Below are 22,513 nucleotides of genomic sequence, written 5' to 3'. Positions count from 1 at the left end.
CACACCATCATGAATATCTGGGTCGTGATGATCATTTTTGTACAGTCTTCTGTGTATTCTTCCCGCCTCTTCTTAATATCATCTGCTTCTGTCAGGTCCATACCATTTCTGTCCTTTATCGTTCCCATCTTTGCATGAAATGTTCCCTTGGTACATTTAATTTGGTATATCTAATTTTCTTGAAGACATCTCTAGTCTTTCCCATTCTGTTGTTTCCCTCTATTTCTTTGCATCGATTGCTGAGGAAGGCTCTCTTATCTCTCCTTGCTACTCTTTGGAACTCTGCATTCAAATAGGTATATCATTACTTTTCTGCTTTGCTTTTTGCTTCTCTTCTTTTCAAAGCTATTTATAAGGCCTCCTCAGACAGCCATTTTGCTTTTTTGCATTTCTTTTTCTTGGGGATGGTCTTGATCCCTGTATCCCGTACAGTGTTATGAACCTCCATCCATAGTTCATCAGGCACTCCCTCTATAAGATCTAGTTCCTTAAATCTATTTCTCATTTCCACTGTATAATCATAGGGATTTGATTTAGGTCATACCTGAATGATCTAGTGGTTTTCAACTTTCTTCAATTTCAATCTGAATTTGGCAATAAGGAGTTTATGATCTGAGCCACAGTCAGCTCCTAGTCTTGTTTTTGCTGACTGTATAGAGCTCCTCCATCTTTGGTTGCAAAGAATATAATCAATCTGATTTTGCTGTTGGCCATCTGGTGATTTCCATGTGTGGAGTCTTCTCCTGTGTTGTTGGAAGAGGGTGTTTGCTATGATCAATGCGTGCTCTTGGCAAAATTCTAGTAGCCTTTGCCCTGCTTCATTCTGTATTCCAAAGCCAAATTTGCCTGTTATTCCAGGTGTTTTTGACTTCCTACTTTTGTATTCCAGTCCCCTATAATGAAAAGCACATCTTTTTTGGGTATTAGTTCTAAAAGGTCTTCTAGGTCTTCATAGAACTGTGCAACTTCAGCTTCTTCAGCGTTACTGGTCGGGACATAGACTTGGATTACCTTGATATTGAATGCTTTGCCTTGGAAATGAACAGAGATCATTCTGTCATTTTTGAGATTGCATCCAAGTACTGCATTTTGGACTCTTTTGTTGACTATGATGGCTACTCCATTTCTTCTAAGGGATTCCTGCCCAAAGTAGTAAATATAATGGTCATCTGAGTTAAATTCCCCCATTCCAGTCCATCTTAGTACACTGATTATTAGAATGTCAATGTTCACTCTTGCCATCTCTTGCTTAACCACTTCCAACTTGCCTTGATTCATAGACCTTAAATTCTAGGTTTCTATTCAATATTGATCTTTACATCATTGGACCTTGCTTCTATCACCAGTGACACCCACAACTGGGTGTTGTTTTTGCTTTGGATCCGTCCCTTCATTCTTTCTGGAGTTATTTCTCCACTGATCTCCAGTAGCGTATTGGGCACCTACTAACCTGGGGAGTTTATCTTTCAGTATCATTATGCTTTCATTATTCAGCTTGCATGATAAAATAAGCTAATTGGCTTTTAATGGATAAAATAAGCAAAAAGAACTTTCTATGTTGAAGTCTGTAACTCTAGACTATAACTGTAACTGTAGTCATATATTCATTAGATATATTTCTAAGTTAATTCCATTGAAATCTAAAATATACTTGTAGTATATCATAACACAGAATATACTAAGTATTAAAAACTATATTCCTGATTGAAGATGATTCAAAGAAATGGAAAGATATTCCATGCTTTTGTATTAGAACTATTAATATTTTTACAATGACCGTATTTTCCACTAGTCATGTATGGATGTGAGAGTTCAACCTTAAAGAAAGCTGAGTGCCAAAGAATGATGCTTTTGAACTGTGGTGTTGGAGAAGACTCTTGAGAGTCTCTTGGAGATCAAAGAGATCAAAGCGATCTATAAATAGATCTACAAATCTACAAAGATCTACAAATCTACAAATTTTAGATCTACAAATCTACAAAGAGATCTACAAAGAGATCTACAAGTTTACAAAGATCTACAAAGATCAAAGAGATCTACAAAGAGATCAAACCAGTCAATGCTTAAAGAAATCAGTCCTAAATATTCATTGGAAGGACTGATGCTGAAGCTGAAGCTCCAATACTTTGGCCAACTGATGGGAAGAACTGACTCATTAGAAAAGACCCTGATGCTGGGAAAGATTGAAGACAGAGGATGAGATGGCTGCATGACATCACTGATTCAATGGACATGAGTTTGAGCAAATTCCAGGAGTTGATGATGGACACTGCCATGCTGCAGTTTATGGGGTCACAAAAAGTTGGACATGACTGAGTGACTGAACTGAACTGAACCCAATGCATGCATGCTAACTTGTTTCAGTTGTGTCCAACTCTCTGCAACCCCATGGACTACAGGCACCAGGCTCTTCTGTCCATGGGATTCTCCAAGCAAGAATACTGGAGTGGATTGCCATTCCCTTCTCCAGGGTGTCTTCCTGACCCATGGATTGAACCCACATCTCCTGTATTGCAGGCAGATTCATTACTGTCTGAGTCAGCAGGGAAGCAATCTATCCAAAGCAATCTACAAATTTAATGTAGATTAAATTATCAAAGTTCCTATCAAATTACCCATAACAGTTTTTCACAGAACCAGAACAAATAATCCTAAAAGTTATAAGGAACCACAAAAGACACAGAATTGCCAAAGCAATCTTAAGGTAAAAGAACAAGGTTGGCAGTATAACCATCCCAGACTTCAAACAATACAAAAAGCTAAAGTAATGAAAACAGTATGGTTTTGGCACAAAAACAGAAATCTATATTAAAGGAAAAAAATAGAGTCCAGAAATAAACCCACACAGCTCTAGACAATCTTTGACATAGGATACAAGAATGTACAAAGGAGGAAAGACAGTCTCTATAGTAAGCATTGTTGGAAAATCTGTACAGCTGCTTATAAATCAATGAAGTTAGAAAATTCCCTTAAATCATACATAAAAGTAAACTCAAAAGGGATTAAAGACTTAAATATAAGACATGACACCATAAAACTCCTAGAAGGTAACAAAGGCAAAACATTTCCTGACATAAATTATAGCAATATTTTCTTAGATCAGTCTCCAAAGGCAGAATAAAGAAAACAGTAATTAAAAAATAAGACTTAATCAAACTTATAATATTTGCACAGCAAAGGAGACCTCAAAAAAATTAAAAAAATACAGTCTATGGACTAGGAGAAAATATTTGCTAATTATTTGATCAACAAATGATTAATTTCCAAAATATACAAAGAGCTTGTGCAGTTCTTAGGCTTCCCTGGTGGCTCAGACAGTAAAGCATCTGCCTGCAATGCAGGAGACCCAGGTTTGATTCCTGGGTCTGGAAGATCCCCTGGAGAAGGAAATGGCAATCCACTCCAGCACTCTTGCCTGAAAAATCCCATGGACGGAGGAGCCTGATAGGCTACAGTCCATGGGATCGCAAAGAGTCGGACACAACTGAGCGACTTCACCTTCACCTTATGCAGTTCTTTATTGCAAAGCAAAAGCAAACACAAGCAACCTGACCAAAAACTAGGCAGAAAACCTGAAAAGATATTTCTCCAAAAAGTCATACAGATGACCAACAGGCACATGAAAAGATGCTCCACACTCCTAATTACATCATCTAAAATTCCAGAAGAAAAAGAAACTCTCCTTAACTGTTGATTGGATGAATTTGGTGCAACTACTATGGCAAACAATATGGCAGTTTCTTTAAAAAGTAAAAATAGAGTTACCATATGCTCCAGAAATGCCATTCATAGGCATTATCCAGAAAAGACAAAAACTCAAATTTAAAGATACACACATCACAATGTTCATTGCAGTATTTACAATAGCTAAGACATGGAAGCAAACTTAATTTTTCATCAACAGATAAATGGATTAAAAAGATGTGGTGTATGTGTATATATATATATCCCACTATATATAGTGGGATATTATGCAGCCAGAAAAAGTGAATTTTTGGCATTTGTAACAACATGGATGGATAACAGATATCATATTCAGTGTAATTCAGAGGAAAACAAATAGTAGTACATGATATCACATATATGGAACATAAAAAATAATGCAAATGACTTATTTACAAAGCATATACACAATTACAAAAAAACAACTTATATTTACCAAAGTGGAAAGCCAGGAGAGGGATAAATTGAGAATATGTCATTAACAAATACACACTACTGAATATAAAATAGATAAACAACAAGGATTTCCTATTTAGCACAGGGAACTATATTCAATATCTTGTAATAACCTATAAAAGAGAATCTTAAAAAGACTGTATATATGAATCACTTGTTATACATCTGAAACTAATGCAATATTGTAAATCAACTATAGTTCTATATATAAAACTATATTCTTGTAGATCGAAAATATTTGACATCAATCATATTAAGTGATTTCATCTCAGGAAATTTTAATGAAAACTGATATTTTAGAGGTATATATAATGGAGTAGTTCCTGAGATATAAATGCTTTTATAGTTATTGATCAGGAATTTCAATTTGGCAACATTAAAATTGATATTGAAAATGCAAAAATAGAATAGTATGATTGTTTATTAAAGTCTTTCCAGGAGAATTATGCAAAATTTGTATACCTGAAAATACTTAAATAACATGTTAAAGAGAAGTGGATAAATGAGCCTCAAATTCACATTAACTAGTGATTGATATTTATTCATGTTGATTGAACAACAGATAAATAACATTACTCACATGATAGGCGTTCTCATATCTAAATGTTTGGGAAGTATCATTGACACAGAAATGGTCTCTTGAACTTGGTATATGTGACAGAGTACCTATCTTTGGACATGTTTCAGAAAGACAAACAAAATGTGCCCATTAACTTAATGCCCTTCATCTCACCAAATTCTCAGTAAAATGATTGCAAGTCTTTGGAAAACAATTTCCTTAGGGAAAGAATGGTATGGAATAAAAAAAGAAGGAATGGAAAATGTTTGAAGGTTGGGAGATTAAAAGAAAATTAACTTCAGACAACTTAACAAATAAGTACATAAACATTTAATTAGGAGGGAAATGTAGACATCCAGGAGAAGAGCAAGCCAATGGATGGATATGGTTTAAAATGCAGAAAATGTTAATGCAATGAGAAACCATCATTTTAATGGGTTTGGGAGCAACAGAATTTTTGAAAATTTACCTAGTTTCTCCTCAGGCTTTTCTGAAAAGAAAAAAATGAAGAAATGAAAGTAAATATAATATAAAAATGGGAAGGCAATTCAAATTTAGTGCAAAATTTATAGTTTAAATTGAACTCACATGGATGCACACACAAAAACACATATGTGCATACCATTACATGAAAGCACACATTCACACACAAAGACACATGTCCAGTGGCTGAGAGCTTAGTGTTATCCAAAGAGTGTTTTTCTCAAAATAAAAATGCACATAAAATGAATGAGTTTTATGATTTGAGAAAATTTTTTAGAAACAGCAATTCTCATGATAACCATTAAAATAGTCATTTTGTTTGATATACTTAGGCTTTTATTATTCAGTTTGTATGATGTAATAAGTACTTCGCATTTTAATTAATATGTATACTCAACCTGGTTATTACATCTCTAAGTGGTATGAAGTAATCACAAACACTGAATCAGAGGATCTCAAACCACTGTCTCTGCAGGTACTATAGTGTATGCCACCTGCTCAGTCACTCAGTTGTGTCTGACTCTTTGTGACCGCCTGGACTCTGGCCTGCCAGGCTCCTAGTCCATGGGATTTTTCAGCAATCATATTGGAGTGGGTTGTCATTTCCTCTGCCAGGGGATCTTCCTGACCCAGGAATCAAGTCTGTGACTGTGGTGTCTCCTGTATTGTCAGGTGGATTATTTACCACTGAGTCACCTGGGAAGGCCATGGTATGCCACCTGGACTCCTCTATTAAGAATGATTTTATCAGCAGAGTACTACATAATATGGTGTATGTGAATTTCTCTTTTAACTATGCCTAAATGAAATTTCTCTTAAGTTCTTTGGAAAGAAAATATTAATGGTAGTGAAGTGGGTCACATTAAATTGACCTGAGAATGTCTTGGACAAAACTTAGACTTCAGCCACTTTGAACACCCATTACTTCATAGGGCTATGATTAGAAAAATTTACTTGAGTCAAAAGGATGTTTGCATTCATTATAATAACAGGACAAATCAAATAGCAATATAGGGGGAAATAATTGAATCAAAATGAAGATGGAACCCTTATTTGTAAAGGTAAGATTCTAGAAAAAAACGTAAAATATGCATGTCTTGGAGTTGAGAAAAAATATCTTCAGAAGTTGAAGTGAAAAGCACAAGTAACAGATGAAACCATGTTTAGGTACACAGGGAAGCACATTTATGGGACTTACCTTTTTCATCTTCAGATTTGTCAATAAACAAAGAAAATAAACAATTCATTCAAAATGAGGCACAATATCAGAAAAAAGGACAAAACTTTCAAACACTTTCAAAGTTGTTTCTGAGAGTTATCTTCCGAGAATAGAAACCACAACGTTCAAACATTATTTCGCCAATCAAAGGAAGAGTTATTTCACTTCTATATACCTCCTGATGACAAAGGGACTAAATGGAAACCACAGAAGGCAAGGCAGTACAATACTACTCCCTCAGGGCTAAAGGATATGGGATATTTCTATCATTGGCTTGTATTGCGGCTTCTAAGTTTTTCAGACTAACAGTAAAGTATACAATTGTACACGATAAGAGATACTTGAAAAAGAGAAAGAATAAAGTCACCATTGTCCAATAATCTGTGCATTGCAGTATTCATACATAATTTCATAGAAACATTAAATCAATATATACTTGAATTGAATTCCCTCTTAAATAGAAATTATCAGTTAAAAATATCATTACATGGAGCCTTTTAAAGTTCTAACTGCATTATACTTATATTGTAAGACAATATCATAGACAAAATCCCAGAGTAATGATTTTCATGTCTTTCACATGAAAAATTGAGATTTGAGAGGTACACATAACAATTGAACATTCCCTGTGAACTAAATTCATTCTACAAATATACGATAGGAACTGAGGTTCAATAAAATTGTTGCATTGAAAAGGTAAAGGAAAAATAGTATGGTTGTATGTATAAAATTTCCATGAGACTCATGTTCATATTCTTTGGAATATGCTCTGTAATAGTGGGAGAACGGAGCTCAAACTCATACTTGACCAATGGACAATAATAGAATTTACACCTGCCTTGAAAGGACAATGGATGGACAAACTGAAATCAGCAAATAATAGTCTTCTCTCATCTCTTAGATGTGTTCTAGGAAAATATACTAATCCTATCAGATTAGTGCCCTTTATCTCATCACCTTCCGAGTGAAATCATAGCAAATGCCTGGAAAATAGAAAAAGCTAATGTCATAGGGAAAGAGCACTTTGGAATGGAAAAGAAAGGAATTGGAAAATACAGAAAGTGGGAAGCTGAAAAAAGAGAAAATCTGGGAAAAGTCTGTAAGATGTTAATTGAGGAAGTAAAGGAGAAGTGTGAATGGGTGACTGACATCAGATTAAAAAGCAGATGAAAAAGCAGGGAATGTTAAGGCAAAAGGAGAACAGTCATTTTACTGAAGTGGGGAGGTGGTTTACAGGATTTCAGAAAATTTACCGTATGGCCAACGTTGTTCTGAAATGAAAATTGAGAGATCAATGTAAATATCATGAAGAATGTGAAAAAATTCAAATTTAATTCAAAATTTATACATAAAAATAAACCAATGAGGACAATGATGCACACATACACAAATGCTGTATTTATTATAGACTCTATTTTTCACAGTAGATACTAGATGAGAGGAACCTGAAGCACTCCTTCTGGAGATACTACAGAGAAATTTACCTGGGCACCTGTATTCACATGCTAACCAACTGATACATACATAACATGTGCTTTGTAAGTTTTCATTTTTAACAAATGCCTAACTAATGTTCTCATTAATAAAACTCCATGAAAAGAAGGAAATGAAGTGTTACATGGCAGTGAAATGGTCTAAATCAAATGACCTGACATATCTTGGACAAAGTTTTCCCATCTACATTATGGGTAATGACAATACTTTAGATTTATATGTTTAATAAATTGGTTGTCTCAAAAGAAATAACTGTATAGATTGCAACAAAAAGACAAATCAAAGAAACAACAGTGTGGGTTAATTGAATAGCAAATTAAGATGGCAACCTTCAGGGCAAAGATAAGATTGGAGAAAATCAAGTAAACATCTGCAAGTCCAGTGAGAATGATGACTGTAAGGGGGTTAGAGAAAATGCAAAAAAAAAAAAAAAAAAAAGATACTTTGCTATTTTACACAGGAAATACATTAATGTGACTCGTCACTTTCTTCTTCATGTTTATTGAGAAAATAAAAGCAAGGAAGTAACAGTTAATTCAAAATGAGGGCACAAGGTCAGGAAGAAAGGAAGACAGAACTTGCAAGCACTGCTATAGTTTTCACTGTGATCTTAACTGGCACACATTTCTGAGAATTGGAACCACAAGATTTTGAAGACGATCACCCCAATCAGAAACAAACAACCTGTATGTATGTGTGTGTTTTACTTCCATACTCCCCTTGATAAAAAAGGAACAAGACTGCAGATAGACCACACAAGGAAGTAGAATGGGATGCTATTTTAACTCTGTAGGGTACAACAAATTGATCTTTTTGTATTTTACTTTCTATGGTTTACAGAATAAAATGAAAACCCCACACTTAGTCATAAAAGATATACTTGAAACTAGATGAACAGTAACAGTCTCCCATGCATGCGTGTTAAGTCACTTCAGTCATGTCTGACTCTCTGCGACGCTATGGACTGTACCCTGCCAGGCTCCTCTGTCCATGGGATTCTCCAGGCTAGAATACTGGGGTGGATTGCTATGCTCTCCTCCAGGTGATCTTCCTGACCCAGGGATTGAACCCACGTCTCTGTCTCCTGCACTGGCAGGTGGGTACTTTACCACTAGTGCCACCTGGGAAACCCATAACGCCTCCCATCTGCCCACAACTCTATCTGCAGCAATAGTCATATACAGACTATATACATATTAAATCAGTATATTCCTGAGTTGAACTCTCTTGAATTAATTTTTTTCATTGAAAAATTATCATTAAAAGAGGTTGTTCAATTTCTAAGAACTGTATTTGTGCGTAAGAAATATGTTTGAAAAAAACCTATGGTAATTGTTGTCCAAGCATTTCACATAAAAAACTGAGAATTGAGAGAACACAATAATCAAACACTCTCTGTGCTATAAAGCTCTTTTACACATATTTAATAGAAACTGCAGTTTGTATAAATTATAAATGTGACACTGAAAATGCCCCAAACACAAAACAATGTCTGTGGCTGCAAAAACTTCTGCGAATACCCATGGGAAATATTTTTATGCCTAGGATTCTTTGGATAATAAGCTCTCTATCACAGTTAGAGAATAAGCCTTAGTTTCTCACTGACCAAACAATGATAACATAAATTTCATGGGTTTTGAAAGAATAATGTGTGGACAAATTTCACTCAGTATGTCATATGTCACTTTTTATTTCTAATAATTTGGGCAAGTTTCATTGGCATCAAAATGAGCCCTTGAACTTGAAATATGTGACAGAGCTCCCATCTTGCAATGGATTCTGGAAAAATAAACAGAATGGAAACAGTGTGCCTTTCAACTGAATGCTCTTCATCTCAACAACTTCTCAGTGAAACTAAAATGGGCCATAAAAAGACAGAAAATACTAATGCTTATAGTAACAAAATGATTTGGAGTAGAAAAATTGAGAACTGAAAAGGACATTAGCTAGAGAAACTAAAGAAAGTGAGCATAACATGAAGACCTGTAGGTTAGAAATTAGGGAGAGGAAGGTAGAGATCCAAGAGAAGAACAAAGAAAGGTGTTTGGGGTAAGAGCATAGGACTCTCAATGGCTCAAGAAATCAGTTATGTAAAAGCAGTTTGTGAGTAACAAGTTTTCAGAAATTTTATCTTTATAGAATCTTCTGAAAAATAAAATGGGGAGATCAATGAAAACATAATGTAAATATAAATAAAATGCACAATTAATGCAAAATTTACTTTTAAAATTATGCCAATCATGATTCAGATAAACACACGCAAGTAATCATACATTGAATGTAGGCACACACAGATGTGCATACCTGCATAGTGTTTAAGATCTCAATTTTGTCCAGAGTGTGTTCTCCCCAATGAAAATTGGCATAAATGGATGTATATACTGCATTGAGAAATATTTTTCTGGAATATTACTTCTCATGTTCATCCTTTTATAATGGTCCTGAACCCTTTTGTCATAAGTTAGACTTTTATTATGGTTTGTAAGATTTAATAAATTTTACGTTGCTTTCAACTACTGCATATACTCAGTTCTACATTGCAGAGGCTATGCAGTATAGAATTGCCACAAATACTAAATTAGAGGCTATTGAATTATTGCACTGCTTCTAGGGATATTACAGGGCAATTTTCCTGTGCTACTCTATTTACAAAATCTTCAACTGATGGATAAACAAAACTGTGTTTTGTGAATTTCTATGTTTTTGAACTGTGGTATTGGAGAAGACTCTTGAGAGTCCTTTGGACTGCAAAGGAGATCCAACCAGTCAATCCTAAAGGAAATCAGTCCTGAATATTCATTGGAAGGACTGACGCTGAAGCTTCAATACTTTGGCTACCTGACGCAAACAACTAATTCATTAGAAAAGAATGATGCTGGGAAAGCTTGAAGGCAGGAGGAGAGGGAGATGACAGAGGATTAGATGGTTGGATGGGATCACCGACTTGACGGACATGAGTTTGAGCAATCTCTGGGAGTTGGTGAGGGACAGGGAAGCCTGGTGTGCTGCAGTCCATGGGGTGGCAAAGAGTCGGACGTGACTGAGCAACTGAATTGATACTGATAATGATTTAAAAACTAATGTCTAAATTAAGTTCTTCTTAATGAAATTCCATGAAAGGAAACAAAGTCTTCAGTGGCAGCAGATCAAATCTAAGTCAAATGACCTGAATATATCTTGGACAAAACCTTCACATCAGCCATATTCAAAATGCTAGTACTTCAGAGGTATGTAATTAATGTAATCTACTTCACTCAAAATATCTGCTTGAATTACAACAACCTGGCAAAGTAAACAATCAATAATAGGGGATGACAGAATAACTGATGAAGATGATATCCTTCAACTGGAAAGAAAAGATTCAAGAAAAAATTATAATCTTTGAGTGTGGAGGAAAAGGCGCAAGTAACAGATGAGACAATTCTAGGTACACAATGAAATACATTGATAGGAATGACCTTGTATTTCTTCACATCCATGGATGAAATAATTAAAAGAGAAAAAGAAATCAAAATGAGAGCAAAATATCAAGAAAGCAGAAGGGTATATTAAACACATCTATAGTCTTCTCTGAACTAATACACATTTTGAGAACTGGAACCACGAGATTCAAACACTATCTCACCAAACAGAGTAAATACTGTTTTACTTCAATATACCACTTTCTGAAAAAGCAACTACACTTGGAACTAACACCACATGAAGAAGTAGAATAGCACTTCCTCTAGGATAAAGAATGTATCAGTCATTGGTCTTACATGGAAACTTTTACCCTTTTCAGAATAAAATGATGACCTACACTCATACACAAGAGAGATACTTTAAAAGAGATAAGTAAGAACAGAGGAAAGACACCATTCTGTCCAAAACTATTTTAGCAGTAGTAAGATAAAGTCCACTATTTATGTTAGTAATGATAAATGCTTTAATTGAACCCCCTTGAAATTACCAAAAAAGTCACTCAAAAAAAAAAAGGCATTATAGGGAGGATGCTATAGTTCTGAGGATTATGTTCTTGTTGCAAAAGAATTGGCAACATTCTAGAATAATCGCTTCATGTATTTTACACAGTGAAAGTTTAGCAACAGAACACACATCGCAGCTGGCTCCTTCTTCTTTGACCCACAACTGATAATAGGAAAGATAGATTCGAATCAACATCCCAGGCAGAGTATATTATCTATCTCCAGTGCGAATTTATTTGGCTATATAATTAATTCTTGCCAATGGAATGTGAGTAAAAGTTATGGGGATTATATCTTGCCTGAGGCAGGTTTCTCTTGTGACTTTCTCATGATCTCTTCTCCTTCTGCAGAAAGAGTAAAAAACATAAAAATTATATAATTTCGTAACTTTTGTTAAATTCATTCAACTTTCCACATTTTTAGAGTAGTGTAATACCCATAAAATTTAATGTCATAACCATTATCCAGTGTAGAGTTTGGTTCTTTCAAATACATTCATGTTGTGCAAATGTCACTAGCAACCATTTCTAGGACTCTCTTCATCTTGCAACACTGAAACTCTGTCGCTATTAAAAATAACACCCTTGATTCTTTCTCCCCAGTCCCTGAAAAAAACTATTCTATGTTTGTCTTTCTTTCCTTTTTAAAAAACGTTTCTTCCCATTCCCCATGCTCCAGTTTCCCCATTCTCTGTCTTTATGAGTTTGGCTTTTTTTTTTTTTTTTTGTTTAAGAGTCCACATATAGATTAGATCATGCAATATTTGTCTTTATATGTCTGGCTTATTTCACTTAGCAAAATGTCTTCCAGGTTCACCCATTTCATCTCAAAAAGTGGGATTTTATTCTTTCCTAGGGCAGAATAATTTATCATTGCATACCAATACATATTTTCTTTTTATACTTATCTGTTGATATATACTTAAGTTTTTTAATATATTTGCTATTGCTTATAATGCAGCAATGAATATGAGTCCAGTATTGCTTTGAGATCCTGATTTTACTTCCTTTAAATATATATACAGAAGTTGGATTGCTGGATCTTATGATAGCTCTACTTTTAATTTTTGATATGCATTTGTACTATTTTCCATAAGAACTGTACCAATTTCCATCACCACAACAATGTACAAGGGTTCCCTTTTCTGCATATTCTCATCATTTGTTATCTTTGACAATATTTATTGCAAGTTTGAGGTGATATCTTATTGTGGTGCATTAGCTGGATGATTAGGGGTGTTGAGCTCCTTTTCATATGTTTCTTGTACATTTATATATTTTTGGAGAAATTTTTATTCAAGTCCCTTGTCCATTTTTAAGTAAAAATATTTTTGTTTTGCTTGCTATGGAGTTATTTATACATATATTTACTATACTAATCCCTTATCAGATATATTATTTGCAATTTGTTTTCCCATTTTCTCATATGCCTTTTCATTTTGATGATTGTTTCCTTTGAGGTACAGAAACTTTTTAGTTTGATGTAGTCACATTACTTATTTTTGCTTCTGTTACCTGTGCTTTTGGTGTCAAACTAAAAAAAAATCATTACTAAGTCTAATATCAAAGATCTTTTCCTTTATATTTCCTTCTAGTTGTTTTATGATTTAAAATCTTATGGTTAAGTCTGTAATCAATTTGGGGTTGATTTGTAAGACAGGGCTTGAATTTCCATTTTCTGCATGTGATTATCCAATTTTTGCAATGCCATTTATTGAAGACATCATCCAACCCCCCTTGTATATTGTTTCCATCTTTATCGTAGATTTAACTTCTTCTCATGGGTTTATTTCTTGGCTCTTGCTTATGTTCCATTGGTGTATGCTTCTGCTAATATGCAAGTATCATATGATTTTGATTGCTGCTGCTGCTTCTAAGTCACTTCAGTCGTGTCCGATTCTGTGCGACCCCATAGACGGCAGCCCACCAGGCTCCCCTGTCCCTGGGACTCTCCAGGTAAGAACACTGGAGTGGGTTGCCATTTCCTTCTCCAAAGCATGAAAGTGAAAAGTAAAAGTGAAGTCGCTCAGTCGTGCCCGAGTCTTAGCGACCCCATGGACTGCAGCCTACCAGGCTCCTCCATCCATGGGATTTTCCAGGCAAGAGTATTGGAGTGGGTTGCCATTGCCTTCTCCAGATTTTGATTGCTATAGTTTTGTAATATAGTTTGAAATCAGAAGGATGATGCCTCCAACTTAATCTTTTCTTCTTGAGATTGCTTTGGCTACTTGGGATTTTTCGTAGTTCCATACAAATGTTAGGATTATTTTTGTTTGTTTGTTTCTGTAAGAAATATCATTGGATTAAGCTAGGTACTACATTGAATTTGTAGAATCTGTAGATTACTTCAGGTAGTATGGACATTTTAACAAAATTGATCCTTCTAATCTATAAGCATGGGGTATATTTTAATGTATTTGTGTCTTCCTCAGTTTCTTTCATCAGTGTCATAGCTTTCAGTGTACACATATTTTACATCCTTGGTTTCCTTTATTCCTAAGTATTTTATTCTTTTTAAAGATACTGTAAATGGGGCTTTTTTCTTAATTTCATTTTTAGATAGTTTGTTGTTTGTGGGTAGAAATAACACTGATTTTTAAATGTTGATTTTGTTTTCTACAACTATTAAATTTATTTATTAGGCTTAACAATTTTTTTATAAAAGCATTATGGATTTCTACATATATTTGTATGTCATCTGCAAACAGAGATAATTTTAAGTCTTCTTTAATGGTTGGATGCCTTTTATTTCTTATTTCTTTTCTTATTCCCTTAATGCTCTCTGGCTAGGACATTGAGTACAAATGTACCTTGGAGACTACAGATTCAGTTCCAGATCACCACAATAAAGTGAATGTTGCAATAAAGTAAGTCATATGAATTTCTGGTTTCCCAGTGCATATATCCTGTCATCTATTAAGTGTGCAATAAAATTATGTCTAAAAAAATGAACATATTTTAGTTAAAAATGTCTTAATGCTAAAAAATGCTAGCCATCATTTGACAATGCAGGGTTGCTACAGACAATCAATTTGTATAAAATGCAATATCTGCAAAACACAATAGAGTGAAGTGCAATAAAAAGAAGTATGCCTGAACTATGTTGGACAGAAGTTGCAATAGTGGACACACATTTCTGATCTTAGAAGAAAAGCTTTTAGCTTTTCACCATTGAGTAAGATGTTAGATGTGTTTGTTTATATGACTAACATTATATTTATAATATCCTGTTGAAGTACTTTACATTTATACCTAATTTGTTGAGTTTTTTTATTAAAAAAAAATTTTGTCACTAAATTTACATTTAAAACACACTCAACTGTATTAACCCTCAACAAAATGCAAATTAAATGCAAAATGTAATAACACTATGCATTGTCTAATGTTTAAAATGAAACACTGATGATATCTAGTTTTGGTGACCACCTGGAGTATAGCATATTCAAAAGCAGAGACATTACTTTGCCAACAAAGGTTCGTCTAGTCAAGGCTATGGTTTTTCCTGTGGTCATGTATGGATGTGAGAGTTGGACTGTGAAGAAGGCTGAGCACCAAAGAATTGATGCTTTTGAACTGTGGTGTTAGAGAAGACTCTTGAGAGTCCCTTGGACTGCAAGGAGATCCAACCAGTCCATTCTGAAGATCAGCCCTGGGATTTCTTTGGAAGGAATGATGCTAAAGCTGAAACTCCAGTACTTTGGCCACCTCATGCAAAGAGTTGACTCATTGGAAAAGACTCTGATGCTGGGAGAGATAGGGGGCAGGAGGAGAAGGGGACAACAGAGGATGAGATGGCTGGATGGCATCACTGACTCGATGGACATGAGTCTCAGTGAACTCCGGGAATTGGTGATGGACAGGGAAACCTGGCATGCTGTGGTTCATGGGGTCGCAAAGAGTCAGACACAACTGAGCGACTGATCTGATCTGGAGTAATTAGAATTTTCATATCCTTCTGCCAACAATATAAACCACAGTGAACATTTTAGAAATCAATTTGACAAATATAAAGTGAGATGGTATATTTTAAGTTTAATATCCGAGTCTATTGGAGAAGGAAATGGCACCCCACTCCAGTATTCTTGCCTGGAGAATCCTCTGGACAGAGAAGCCTGGTGGGCTGCTGTCCATGGGGTTGCACAGTCGGACACGACTGAAGTGACTTAGCAGCAGCAGCATCCAAGTCTATGTAGAGAATCAGCTTACTAACAAACTGATGCTTTTTACAGAAAGCAACTATAAACCTTGGGTGAAATAAAAGAAGTAGCTACTTGAGAGTCCTGGAAAGTGAACAAAAGCAGACAGAATTTGTTGGTGACTCAATACTTGGAGCAAGTGATCAGAATAAAGCAGGTTTTCTCATTTTTGTGCCTTTGCTCCAGGGGTAGCCAGTTAACAATGTTGCTTACATTCTAACTGAAAGTCTTATAATTTTGTGTCAGGGAAAGAACTAAGAATACGGGAGAATAAACAGGATTAGGAGACAGCCAAAAAGGGGAAACCTGAAGTCAGGTAGAAACTTGTCCCAAAACCCTTTGAGCTACGGACCATGCACAAATGGGAATGACTTATTAAAGTTCAAACTGAGATGTAAGCATCACCTATCACAGGCATCACAGTGCTTGCAGTTTGAGTTTGCTACTAAGTCACTTCAGTCATGTCCGATTCTGTGTGACCCCATAGACGGCAGCCTACCAGGCTCCTCCATCCCTGGGATTCTCCAGGTAAGAACACTGGAGAGGGTTGCCATTTCCTTCTCCAATGCGTGAAAGTGATAAGTGAAAAGTGAAAGTGAAGTCACTCAGTGGTGTCCAACTCTTAGCAACCCCATGGACTGCAGCCTACCAGACTACTCCATCCATGGGATTTTCCAGGCAAGAGTACTGGAGTGGGGTGCCATCGCCTTCTCCAAATTTGAGTTTAAATAAGTTAATTGTCCACTTATCTACCTTTTTGAAATATACAAAAAATTTCAGAGTTTCTGTAACATAACATTCAAACTGCCCAGGTTACAGTCCATTATGTGATACATGAAGCTCCAGGAAAATGTGACACATTCGCAAGATAAAAGATAAAAAATAGATGGCATCCTGGAAATTACCTAAGTGTTGGAAATAATTTAATAATGACTGTTAAGCCATTATCAAAGCTATGATCAATAAGAAAAAAGAAAACACACATTATGAATAAAAAGAGACAAATTTCAGGAGAAGACAAGAAAATACAAAAAAAAAAGAAAATCATATGGGAATTTTTAAACTAAAATCTAAATATTTAAAAATATATGATAATTAGCTTATGGAATAAAAAGTTTGGCAAAGAAACAGTTAATGAACATGAACATAATAATTATCTAGTTTAAAGAGAAAGACAAAGGATGTGGGAAAAAGCCCACTGTAGCCTGAAGGACCAGTGGGATAATATCAAAAGGCATTACAGAGACATATGTGGAATCAGAGAAAGAAGGAGGAGAGGGAATGTGTCAGAAAGATATTTGAAGAAATAATGGTTCTTCTTCAAATTCTTCTCCTAAATTTAGTGAAAGACCACAATTTAAAGCTCCAATTAGTTCAGAGAACCCCCAAGAGTATAAATATGAAGAACATCATGCTTAGGCACATGATACTGAAACTGAAAAATGTAAAGACAAGGAGAAGAATGTTAAGTAGCCAGAAAAGTGACATATTCCTTAAGAGAAACAATGATTTGACAGTGCAGAGTTTTACCAGATCTCTGGAAGGGAGTGAAACAATATCTTTATATCACTAAAGAAAGGTTAAAAAGAAAAAAAAAAAACTTTTCATCTTAAAATTCTAACTTAAGCAAAAATATCCTTCAGAGGTTAACAACAGGTAAATTCTTTTTTGCTAATTAAAAGCTATGAGAGTCACCATCAGACTCACACTTTAAGAAATACTAAGGGAATGATGCTAAAGCTGAATGAAACTCCAGTACTTTGGCCACCTCATGCGAAGAGTTGACTGATTGGAAAAGACTCTGATGCTGGGAGGGATTGGGGGCAGGAGGAGAAGGGGACGACAGAGCATGAGATGGCTGGATGGCATCACTGACTCGATGGATGTGAGTCTGAGTGAGCTCCGGGAGTTGGTGATGGACAGGGAGGCCTGGCGTGCTGCGATTCATGGGGTAGCAAAGAGTCGGACACAACTGAGCGACTGATCTGATCTGATCTGAAGGGAATTCCTCAGTTGGAAGGGAACTAATACTAGAAGAACAATCAGAGCTTCAGAAAAGAATGAAGAGTATCAGAGGTGATAAATAGGGGCTGGTGCTGCTAAGTCGCTTCAGTCAACGCTGTGCGACCCAATAGACGGCAGCCCATGAGGCTCCCCCGTCCCTGGGATTCTCCAGGCAAGAACACTGGAGTGGGTTGCCATTTTCTTCTCCAAATAAATAGCTAGATATATAAAATATTTCACTTTTCTCTTATTTTTTTCAGAGATATAAATATGTTTTTTTTAATAAAATATTGACATGTGTATTTCACAAACTACAGAAGGTAGGGGAGCTAACATATTGTTATTCACATATTTTGAATAAATATACTACACAAGGATGATGTAAAGTGTTGGAGATAAAAAGTCAAAAGCTAAAATAGTATCCTATCCTAAAAATATTCAAATAATCCAAAGAAAACTGAAAATGGAGAACAGAGTAAAATAAGCAGAGGAGGCAAGTAAAAACATATACAAAATGATAAACATAAATCAAATCATATCAAGATAGACACCAACCCACTCTGGAATATACTCCAGAAGCAAAGTGAATGAAAAGTGCAAGTAAATACTTACACTATTTTGAGTGTTTTGGTATCAGCTTGCTAATTACCACAAAACAAGAGAAATCTACAAAATAAAAGAGATAAATAATTGAGAAAATTTTATAAAAGCCAAAAGTTTTTTGCAAAGAGCAGCAAAATTGATCAAATATTCATCTATCAAATCAAGAATTAACACAGATCAAGAGATAAGACAAATCACCTACATTAGGAATAAAGGAGGCCATCACTAAAAATTCTGTATGTTAAACCGATAATGAGAGTATATTTTATCAGCTCATAGGACAAGTTGGACAACCTTGATTAAATTTTTAAAAGTTCCTTGAAAAATACAAGTGCAAGAGAAACATAAAATGTCATTATCCCTAAATCTATTAAAGAAATGGAATTTGTGATTAAAACCTTTCCTCAAAAAAAGTTTAGAACAGTGATTTCACTGGTGAATTCTTCTGACCATTTGAAGAAGAAATAATGCCAGTCTTTCACAGACTCTTTCTGAAAGTAGTAAATGAGGAAACATTTACTAATTTGTTTTGTGAGATCAGTCTAAATCTGAAAACAAAACCTGACAAAAATATTACACAAACAGGAAGTTCAACACCAACAACACTCATAAACAAAGACAAAGAAATCCTTTACAAAGAAATTGCAGTTTTGAATCCAAAATATATGAAAAGATTGAATCAACAGAATGTATCCCAGGATTACAAGAATGTTCAATACTCAAAGCAATCAGTACAACTCATCATAGTAACGAAAATAAGGGAGAAAAGCAGATAATCATTTCAAAAGACTTTAAAAAAAAGCATTTGTCAAAATACACCTTCTCTTCATAGTTTAAAAAATTAAAATGCCATTAAAATAGTGATAGAGGGGAATTTCCTCAATTTGATCAATGGCATTTATGAAAAATTCTAAAGTTTATATTATACTTAATGCTGAAATATTGAATGCTTTCCTTCAAGATTGAAAAACAGGAAATGAAGCCCATTCTCACCACTTCTCATCAATAATTTACTTGAGGCACTAGCCATTGCAGTAAAAAGAAAAAGAACAGTTAAAAATCAGAAAGTTAAAAAGTAAAATATTTGCAGATAATGTGTAGAATATACATGCAAAAGTTCTAAGGAATCTACAAAGCATCTGCAACAACTAATAAGTGTATTTGGTAAAGTTACAGAACACTAGTTAATACACAAATAGCAATTTAACTTTATGTATTAGCAATGTGTGTGTGCTAAGTCACTTCAGTCGTGTCCGACTCTTTGTGACCCTATGGACTGTAGCCTGCCAGGCTCCTCTGTCTGTGGAATTCTCCAGTCTAGAATACTTGAGTGGGTTGCTAAGCCCTCCTCCAGGGGATCTTCCCAACCAGGGATTGAACACACATCTCTTGTGTTCCCTGCACAGGCAGGCGGATTCTTTACCAGTAGCATACTGCAGAAGCCCGTAGTGTATCATAAGAGATCATACTGCTGCTAAGTCGCTTCAGTCGTGTCCAACTCTGTGCGACCCCATAGACGGTGGCCCACCAGGCTCCCCGTCCCTGGGACTCTCCAGGCAAGAACACTGGAGTGGGTTGCCATTTCCTTCTCCAATGCATGAAAGGGAAAAGTGAAAGTGAACTCGCTCTGTCGTGTCCGACTCTTCAAGACCCCATGGTCTGCAGCCTGCCAGGCTTCTCCGTCCATGGGATTTTCCAGGCAAGAGTATTGGAGTGGGGTGCCATTGCCTTCTCCAATAAGAGATCATAAGAGATGATAAATACAGACAACTGTAGTTGTATTAACAAGTGTGTAAAATACTTAAGAATATGTATAACAAAAGACATATAGGATATCTTCTATGTAAACTACAGATGATTGTTAGGAAAAATTAAAGAAAGCATGAAGGGAGAGAAACTCCATTAAAAAAAATATTGTTAGACTTATTGTTAAAATGTCAATTCTTTCCTAAATCATCTGCAGCACCAATATAATCCCCGTCAAAAGTCTAGCAGCCTTTTTCTTTGTGAAAATTCAGAAACTGATAGCAAATCATCTAGACTAATCAAAGAAACATTAAAATGAAGTAAAAAAGTAGGAGAATGTATATATTTTTTGAAATTTCAATAAAGCTACTTTGACTCAGAAGTATGTTGTTAGCATTAGAAGAGATACTTAGACTAATGTACCTAATGAATATTATAGAAATCCATCCATGTTTATATCCTTAAATACTTAGCAAGAAAAGTGCCAAAGCCATTCAATGGGAGAAAGAATAATTTTCAATGAATGGCTTTGGAACAACTGGATATCCACATTGGAAAAAAAAAAAAATCTCTAACCTTACAGTATTAAAAACAATGCAAAAAAGTTTATAAGAGCTTCATGCAAGTCATAGATATTCTAGAAAAACACACAGGGGAAATTTTTCAATGATTTGGATAAGTCAAGTATTTCTTAGATGAACATGAATCATAAATGATTTATAAATTAGACTTTAACAAAATTAAGAATTTTTTGTTATTCAAAAGATATAATCAAGGAAACAAAGGGAAAATATTTACAAAAGAGCTGGCAAATGTGTATGATACAATGACAATATGGTCAATTCTGAGGGTCATATGTTCCCTTATGGGATGATAGAGCACACTACTGTGAAATAGGCAGCAAAAGTCTAACTGGCATAACTTTATTTTTTTAATAAAGCTTTTATTTGGACATTTGTGTGAGGGAATGAGAGGACAATTAGGTTTTTAAATCATACAGGATTCTTTGTACATTCATTGCAAATATTATGGTCTTCATATCCTGTTTGAGACATTATTATTAAATAAGTACTCAACTGAGCCTGAAAGAAAATCTTAAGAGTTCATGAGGCATTGAATTTAGGGAAGGAAGTACACAATGTTCATAGGGAAAGAAGGACTCAGAATGTTCTCACTGACAGAAAAAAAACAAAGCCTTTTGGACAGACAGTGGTGGAAGGAGAACTGAGATATGAAGGAAGAACACAGAGACCATGGAGGGGATACATGACCAACAGGGACAGAGCCAGACAAGTTGTGAGGACCAGAGAAAGCAGAATGAGAGGAGGTCTCAAAATTTTCTAACTAGGAAAAGAAAAAAATAAAAGATGGGCAAATCATGAGGATCAAAGACACTAAATTTAGACTCTTTTATTTAAATTAGTCATGTCTTTATTGGTCTTTCTGAGGCCCTTCTCACATACACACACACACACACACACACACACACACACACACACTCCACTGCTAATTTCCCAGGAAACAAAATCTGCTTTTAACTCACCTGGCTTACTTACCAACAAAGCAGTGTCAGTTTCCTCTCTTCTCTTGAGCCCCCTCTGAAATACTGAAGCTTCAGTCAGACCACCAAGCTGTCTCCCTCCCTGTTCTGTAACCAACAGGGATATGAGGATGGCACAAGAGCAGGAAGTACCAGAGAAGGAAACTCTGGACTGTACTTTACTCCTCTTCTTCATATGATGGTAATAAATATGGTCTCACATGAACCTAAAGCTGATATACATGCTCATGTGAAGACACACACACATTTAACAACCCTGTAAAGAATGGCTGTCCTTCTTCCTGCTTTTATTATATTATTTTTAAGAGAATAGAATAGAGATTTAAGCAAAATATCATATCGATTTTCTAGATTTATGTTTTTACCTTTTTCAGAGTACAGGCTGTATATATGTACTGCCAAAATAGTTTTTTTTTTTTTTTTTTTTTTTTTTTAATTTAGCCTTATTAATCTTAACAGTTTACGGAAAATCTACCAGGGACATTGAGGGTACCTGATTCTTAAT

General features: G+C 35.2%; 1 protein-coding gene across 6 annotated transcripts in view; it reads right to left on the bottom strand.

Moving 5' to 3' along the window:
• LOC133236440 (butyrophilin subfamily 2 member A1-like) overlaps positions 1 to 22,140 on the bottom strand; it is a 130,197-nt gene extending 108,057 nt beyond the window's left edge. For 4 of the 6 annotated variants that reach the window (XM_061398461.1, XM_061398464.1, XM_061398465.1 and 1 more), the window contains exons 1-5: positions 22,004 to 22,140; positions 18,711 to 18,764; positions 12,199 to 12,243; positions 7,694 to 7,711; positions 5,208 to 5,228 (exon numbers count right to left, since the gene is read on the bottom strand). In XM_061398461.1, coding sequence (XP_061254445.1) covers positions 5,208 to 5,228; positions 7,694 to 7,711; positions 12,199 to 12,229 — 70 coding nt within the window. In that variant the 5' untranslated portion in view covers positions 12,230 to 12,243; positions 18,711 to 18,764; positions 22,004 to 22,140. Of the gene's footprint in view, positions 1 to 5,207; positions 5,229 to 7,693; positions 7,712 to 12,198; positions 12,244 to 18,710; positions 18,765 to 21,990 lie in introns of all 6 variants that reach the window. The other 2 variants (XM_061398462.1, XM_061398463.1) reach the window with 2 other exon arrangements.
• Between the last annotated feature and the right edge of the window lie 373 nt (positions 22,141 to 22,513).

This window comes from Bos javanicus, chromosome 23 (assembly GCF_032452875.1).
Source record: "Bos javanicus breed banteng chromosome 23, ARS-OSU_banteng_1.0, whole genome shotgun sequence".
Lineage (NCBI taxonomy): Eukaryota > Metazoa > Chordata > Mammalia > Artiodactyla > Bovidae > Bos > Bos javanicus.
The sequence above is the reverse complement of the archived record's forward strand: the minus strand, read 5'-3'. Positions and strand labels throughout refer to the sequence as shown.